This window comes from Arachis ipaensis, chromosome B04 (assembly GCF_000816755.2).
Source record: "Arachis ipaensis cultivar K30076 chromosome B04, Araip1.1, whole genome shotgun sequence".
Lineage (NCBI taxonomy): Eukaryota > Viridiplantae > Streptophyta > Magnoliopsida > Fabales > Fabaceae > Arachis > Arachis ipaensis.
The window spans coordinates 105,689,563-105,697,502 of record NC_029788.2 but is presented as its reverse complement, the minus strand read 5'-3'; the positions used below and the strand labels follow the sequence as shown (position 1 = coordinate 105,697,502).

The window sequence follows — 7,940 nt, the reverse complement described above, 5'->3', positions numbered from 1 at the left end:
GAGAGAGAGAGAGAGGCTGGGCGGGAAACACTGGGAGGGTTAGATCTAGGGAACAGGGAAAAGATCCTAGGGTTTAGAACTGAGAAGAGTATCGACGACTGGAGAATGAATCCTTTACCGTTTTTGTGAGTAATCTTCCTGAAAACATATCAAAACGAGAATTGTTCCATTTGTTAAACTGGACGGGGCGCATCAATGACATTTATCTATCCCAAAAACGAAAAGGCGAAACTATCTACATGTTTGCTTTCATTCGGTACACAACGAAAGGAGGGGCTTTGAAAGCTATAACAGAAATTAATCGATTGCGGCGGAAATACAAAACCTACTGGTTAGGAAGCCATATAGCGAAGTAGTGATGAATGGTGCCGAATCATCTGGACGAGAGAAACGGATGAAGGAAGTCGAAAAAGACATGCGTGGTAATGGCGGAACGAAGAAGTTAGAGGTAGCAGTGGTGAAAGACAATTTGGCATGGCTGAAGCGTAGCCTTGTAGGGGGTACGACAAAGCCTATCTACCTTGATTCTCTGAAGGAAACGATCGCGAAGAACATACCTAATATCGTCCAGGTCAGGGAAATGGGAGCATACAAAGCTCTACTGACTTTCGATAGCCCGATCCATGCTGAAGAAACCTACACGTTGCACATGAATAGCCTACTCCACTTGTTTCACAGGGTATGGAGGTGGGAGGAGTCGGAACACAGTGAAACTCGCAGAGTGTGGCTTGAATGCTTTGGAGTCCCGTTACAAGCATGGTTTGTCGACACTTTTAATATGATAGGAAGCTAATGGGGAGAAGTGGTAAGATGTGATAAAGAGACTGAATTATGCAGTTCCTTCACGGTAGGTCGTGTACAGATTGATACGTGCATTATGAACGGAATCCAAGAATGGATTCATATCACTGTGGGTACCAGAGGATATGACGTGTTCGTGAAGGAGGTAGGACATGAGGCGTGTGAACTACACTGTGCTGAAAGACCTGGTCATCAAATGACAACAAACAGAGAGAGACCAATTCAAGATAGCAGGGGCAAGGGGACAGGAGTAGAATTGTTGCAGCGCCATCAAAATCATTCATTGTACGGGGCCGGCCAAGAGAAGGAGATGCTGTTGATGCTAAAGCGAGGCGAGAAAGAAGACAAGGGCAGATTAGGAATTTCACACATAATTTTGAATGAATGGACTGATAACAATAATTGCCAATATCGCTGGAGATCCGTAACTGATCAAGAAATTATTGGAGATAATCAAGGCATAATTGATGCTGGAAGAGATACCGGTACAAGGGATGAGGCAGAATTAGAGAGAACGATCACATGTGTTTTAAGTGGAAAAGGAAGGGGGCCCACCAATGCTAAACAGAAATCTATCACCTTGAAGGAGATTTGGGCCTGCCACAAAAAACAGCAGGACAAGGGGCCAAACAACCAAATTGGGCCAGCTACACTTGATGGGAGCGGATCCACGTCTAGGCATATGAGGGGAGAACCGGGGCGGGCACTAGACCTGAAACCAATCGAAGAAGGAGGCGGTTCAATGGATGGGCCTGAGAGGGGAGGTTCGGGTTGGGCAAGGGGAGCGCTACCCGTTGAAGACGGCGAAGGGCATGGGTGCAACACCAACAGCGGCCGATTCTTCGAGGCGGTCGATGGCATGATTGCTGGGGCTGGGCACGAGGGAAGTCAGCAGCCACCCCGCCTTGATCTCATGGCGCGCCGCGGTGGATCTACTCATGCCCATTATGCTGAGCACGGGCCAGGAGGATCGGTGCAAGGAGGCCCAGGCTCGGAGGAAGGATGCCCCGTAACAGGTCAGAAGGTTGGAGCTATTTATTGGACACATGGCGATGAGGAGCAACACCCGAGAGACGCCAGTGATAGGGCCGGCTTGCATGTGGCTGTTACAGCAAGAGGATTGAAGGAAGCTGGCAGCGGCACTCAGAGGAGGCATGGGAGACCTGAGGGGTATGCGGTAACCGAGGAACAGATTGAATCGGACATAGACGGAGGTCAGATTGTTGTCCGGAGTGACAACAGATTAGAGATCGGGCATGAGGAGGACGAAAGGGAAGGGAATGCTTATGGGAATGAACTAGTAGAGCTAGCGGCAGAAGATGGTGATACCCAGTGTTCGGATTTGGAAGAACAGATGCTGGAGAACCGAAGAACTTGGGAATTGGCAAAGGAGTCAGGCGCCATGTTATACAATGAGAACGATGACATTATGGCCATACTCCAAGCGCAAAATGAAGAAATAGATCACAAAAGAAAAATAGCAAAGCAGAAGGAGAAACTCAGACGATGCAGACCAAAGCATAAAAAATAGGTGTGTTAGAAACTTTTTAAATGATCTTTAGTTCTTGGAATGTTAGGGGGCTAAGGGGTGATGGAAAGTTTAGTATGGTGAAGAACCTTAAGAATAAACATAGATTGAATTTGTTGGGTTTGATTGAGACTAAAAGGGGGATAGTGACGAGATATGATGTGGCCAGACTATGGGGAGAGGATGGAGCGGGATGGGAATATGTAGGCTCTGAAGGTGCATCAGTTGGACTTTTATTAATATGGGATGAATCAGTATTTAAATTGAATACCTGCCATAAGGGAGATAGATGGTTGTGTGTGGAAGGGATCCTGATAAAAAGTAACTTCAACTGTGCTTTTTTTCTGGTCTATGGTGCACATGTGATGAGCGGATATTTTATACGCTTTTTGGGGTTAATTTCATGTAGTTTTTAGGATGTTTTAGTTAAGTTTTTAGTATATTTTCATTAGTTTCTAGGAAAAATTCATATTTCTGGACTTTACTATGAGTTTGTGTGTTTTTCTGTAATTCAGGTATTTTCTGGCTGAAATTGAGGGAGCTGAGCAAAAATCTGATTCGGGCTGAAAAAGGACTGCTGATGCTGTTGGATTCTGACCTCTCTGCACTCGGAATAGATTTTCTGGAGCTACAGGAGTCCAATTAGTGCGCTTTCAATTGCGTTAGAAAATAGACATCCAGGGCTTTCCAGCAATATATAATAGTCCATACTTTGCTCAAGGATAAATGACGTAAACTGGTGTTCAACGCCAGTTCCATGTTGCAGTCTGGCGTCCAGCGCCAGAAACAGGTTACAAGTTGGAGTTCAACGCCAGAAATAGGTTACAACCTGGCGTTGAACGCCCAAACCAGCCCAGACACGTGAGAAGCTTAAGTCTCAACCCCAGCACACACCAAGTGGGCCCCAGAAGTGGATTTCTACACTATCTATCATAGTTTACTCATTTTCTGTAAACCTAGGTTACTAGTTTAGTATTTAAACAAATTTTAGAGATTTATTTTGTATCTCATGACATTTTAGATCTGAACTTTGTAATCTTTGACGGCATGAGTCTCTAAACTCCATTGTTGGGGGTGAGAAGCTCTGCTGTGTCTCGATGAATTAATGCAAGTATTTCTGTTTTCTATTCAAATACGCTTGTTCCTATCTAAGATGTTCATTCGCGCTTCATTATGACGAAGGTGATGATCTGTGACACTCATCACCATTCTCAACCCATGAACGTGTGCCTGACAACCACCTCCATTCTACATTAGATTGAATGAGTATCTCTTAGATTCCTTAATCAGAGTCTTCGTGGTATAAGCTAGAATCCATTGGCAGCATTCATGAGAATCCGGAAAGTCTAAACCTTGTCTGTGGTATTCCGAGTAGGATTCAAGGATTGGATGACTGTGACGAGCTTCAAACTCGCGAGTGCTGGGCATAGTGACAGACACAAAAGGATAGTAAATCCTATTCCGGTATGATCGAGAACCTACAGATGATTAGCCGTGCGGTGACAGCGTACCTGGACCATTTTCACTGAGAGGACGGATGGTAGCCATTGACAACGGTGATCCACCAACACACAACTTACCATAGGAGGAACGTGCGTGCGTGAACAAGAAGACATGAGGAAAGCAGAGATTCAGAAGACAAAGCATCTCCAAAACTCCAGCATATTCTCCATTACTGCATAACAAGTAACCTTTAATTCATGCTCTCTTGTTCATTTGCAAGTCAACTGATAACCACAAATTAATATCCTAACTAAGAGTAGCAAGATAACCATAGCTTGCTTCAAACCAACAATCTCCGTGGGATCGACCCTTACTCACGTAAGGTATTACTTGGACGACCCAGTGCACTTGCTGGTTAGTTGTGCGGAATTACATAGTGTGAAGTAATTTTCGTGCACCAAGTTTTTGGCGCCGTTGCTGGGTATTGTTTGAGTTTGGACAACTGACGGTTTATTTTTTTGCTTAGATTAGGAAAAAAATTTTCTTTTAAAAATTTTCGAAATTTGTGTTCTTTGTTCTTTCTTCATCTTCAAGTTGCTCTTGCTTATTTTTCTTGTTTGACCTTTAGTTTTTCTTGTTCTGTTTCTTTTCTTGTTTTTCTTGTGCCTTTTCAAAACTTTAGTTTTCAAAAAAAATTTCATTCTTAGTTATTTAAAAATACTTCTTCAAAACAAGTGTTACATTTACAGCCCAATTGGCTAGAGCGTTAGTCTATGTTCTTGGTAATTGGGTATATTCTTTTCAAAATCTTCTTTTTCAAAAATAATTTTTCTATTAAATCTTGTGCCAAACTTTAAGTTTGGTGTTTTCTTGTTGATTTTTCTTTGGTTTTCGAAAATTTTATTTTGGTCTTCTAAAAATTTTAAGTTTGGTGTTCTACCTTCATGTTCTTGTTGTTCTTGTGATTCTTCGAAGTGTTCTTGAGTCTTCCTTGTGTTTTGATCTTAAAATTTTTCAGTTTGGTGTTCCTTGGTGTTTTCCCTCCAAAATTTTCGAAAACAAGGAGCATTAGATCTAAAAATTTTAAGTTGTGTGTCTTTTATGTATTTTTCTCTTTCATCATAAAATTCAAAAATAAAAAAAATATCTTTTCTAACTATTTTTAAGCTAATATTTCGAAATTCTTCATAAAAATTCATATTTCAATTTCAAAAATTTTATCTTATCATATCTTAGTTGTCAAGTTTTTAAAAATCATATCTTTTTCAAAACCTCCTAACCACTTATTCTCTCTCTTCATTTTTTCGAAAATCCTCATAAAATATTTTCAATTTTTTTTGTAGTTTTTATTTTATTTTATTTTATTATTTCGAAATTTTTTTTATAATAAATAAATAAAATAAAGCCACATCATCTCCCATTCTCCATCATGGATCTAAGTGGAAATGCACAGTCCAGAAGGACTCTGGGGTCATATGCTAACCCCACTACTGCCTCATATGGGAGTAGTATCTGTATACCCTCCATTGGAGTCAGTAGCTTTGAGTTGAATCCTCAGCTCATTATCATGGTGCAACAAAGTTGCCAGTATTCCGGTCTCCCACAGGAAGAACCTACAGAGTTTCTGGCACAGTTTTTACAAATTACTGACACAGTACATGATAAGAAAGTAGATCAGGATGTCTACAGATTATTACTGTTTCCATTTTCTGTAAAAGACCAAGCTAAGAGGTGGTTAAATAACCAACCTAAGGCTAGCATAAGGACATGGAAACAACTGTCAGAAAAATTCCTAAATCAATATTTCCCTCCAAAAAGGATGACACAGCTAAGGCTGGACATCCAAGGCTTTAAACAAGGAGATGATGAATCTCTTTATGATGCCTGGGAGAGATACAGAGAGATGCTAAGAAAATGCCCCTCTGAAATATTTTCAGAGTGGGTTCAGCTAGACATCTTCTATTATGGGCTTACAGAAAAAGCTCAGATCTCTCTAGATTACTCAGCTGGTGGATCTATGACGATTGAATTTTTGATGGTTTAGAATTTCACAAATGAATTCTCGTTGCAAGTATAGTTCCTAAACCAAACAATAATCCTTTCATACAAAAAAGTTGTTTGTCACTAGTACAAACCCCTAAAATTTATAAACCGAAGTATTGGACCTCGGGTCATTCTCCCTAGGAATTACAATAAAGCATGTAATTGAGCATCAAACCCTCACCGGATGTGTTTGCACTCTATTCGCTCAAGTGTTTAGGGTTGATTCACTCAATTCTCCTCTATTTCATGCTTTCCAAGATTTGTTTTTCATCTAACAATCAACAATTATTCAGTGCATGCATACAATTATCATGAGGTCTTTTCATTGGTTGTAATGGGGCTAGGGTCAAGGTAGGATGCATATTTGGTCAAGTGAGCTTAAAATTTGAATCTTTGATAAGCTTAAACTTCCCACCTAACCTATGACATCCTATACAATTAAGTTCTAACCTAACTACCCATAAACAAAGTCAATAATCCAACACGTATAATGAAAAGAGAGAAAATAAAATGAGAGCTAAACTAAAACTAACTAATTAACTAACCAACTAACTAATTAACTAACTAAAATAAATGGTTATCCAAGGTGTTTGGAAGTGTTGGATGAGGGGTAGGAGAAGGGAAGAAGAAAGGAGAAGGAGAGAATTGGAAAGAGGAGAAGAAAAGAAAAGTGGATGGGAGAAAGAAATCCGCGCGTACGCACGCATGGCGCGCGCGCGTCGTTGGCTTATTTCGAGAGTGGCGCGTACGCGTCATGTGCGCGTGTGCGCAAGTGGGGTTCGTGCCAGAGGCACAACGTTGACGCGGCGCAGGCACAACTCTCTGGAAAATATATGGAGGTTGGAACTTCTCAATCCACGCGTACGCACGCATGGCGCGCGTGCGTGGATGGTCGAAAATGCTGGAAGTGCGCGTACGCGCCATGTACGCGTACGCGTGGATGGTGCTCTGTTTTTCAAAAATTTTTTTTTTCTATGTTTTTGCACCAATCCAAGCATTCCAAACCTCCAAACAGCTACCAAAACACCATAAAACCTTATTTAACATACTTAAACTACCAAACATACTCAACTAACTAAACAAAACATGAAATTAAACTAATTTTACCAATATATACAAAAAAGAAAATGAAAGGATTTTACCATGGTGGGTTGTCTCCCACCTAGCACTTTTGTTTATTGTCCTTAAGTTGGACTTATGGGGAGCTCCTCATCAAGGTGGCTTGTGCTTGTATTCATCTTGGAACTCCCACCAATGCTTGGTTCTCCATTGTGCCCCAAGATTCTTCATGGATTGAGCCAAGTCTTGATGGAGTTCTTCACAAGCTTGGGGCCGATCCTCTTCTTATAATCCGGGATCCCACACTTTATTTTCACACCCGTCTTGAAGTTAATAATCATTATTAGTCCATCCGGGTGGTAGGCATGAAGTGAGGTGAATATAGTGGCCAACAATCCTCCTAGACCCATCTATTTGAGCACTACTCCAACCTTTATATCTCATGTTTGATGCATCAACCATCAACCACCTTGATTTGCAACGCCAACCACAAAACCTTTTTCGTTTACGCTTCATCCCACAAAGCACCCTAAGTTGGCCATCCGTTTCAAGCAAACCATATTCAAATGGGATAATAAAGCTAATAGAAATGAATTTCACCCACTCAAATAAAGGTGTAGATGGCAACCTAGGTAAAAGTGATTCCAAGGGTCTTGACAAAGCGTATTCAATTTTCCTCCTCCTTTTTCTAAGGACTTCCACCTCTTTACAATATTTCTCAAATGTAATCCTTTGTTCAACAATACTACCTAAGCCTTTTTCCTTACTCAAATCATAAATGGGAGGATGAGAGAGATTTACCTCCACAACGCTTTCAAATTCAACGGGAGAAGGTTCTTCATGCTCAAAGAATTCTTCACCACTAAGACTTGATGCTTGATCTTCCTCACCAAGGGGACTCAATTCTTGCTCTATCACATCCAATTCTTCATAAGAGATATGCCTTGGAGGTTGTGCACATTCCTCCTTAGCATCAAATTCAATCATCTTGGAGGGATTTTCTTCAATCCTAGACTCCCAAGGTGGTTCCACATCTCCTAAGTCTTCAACCACTTCTTCCTCTTCA

The 7,940-nt window shown here is 41.1% G+C and overlaps 1 protein-coding gene across 1 annotated transcript in view; it reads left to right on the top strand.

Annotated features, from left to right (window-relative positions):
- Nucleotides 2,407–7,940, top strand: part of LOC107636900 — a 21,753-nt gene continuing 16,219 nt past the window's right edge. Inside the window, exon 1 of the mRNA XM_016340372.1 lies at nucleotides 2,407–2,583. Within this exon, the coding sequence (XP_016195858.1) occupies nucleotides 2,407–2,583 (177 nt within the window). The remainder of the gene's footprint in view (nucleotides 2,584–7,940) is intronic.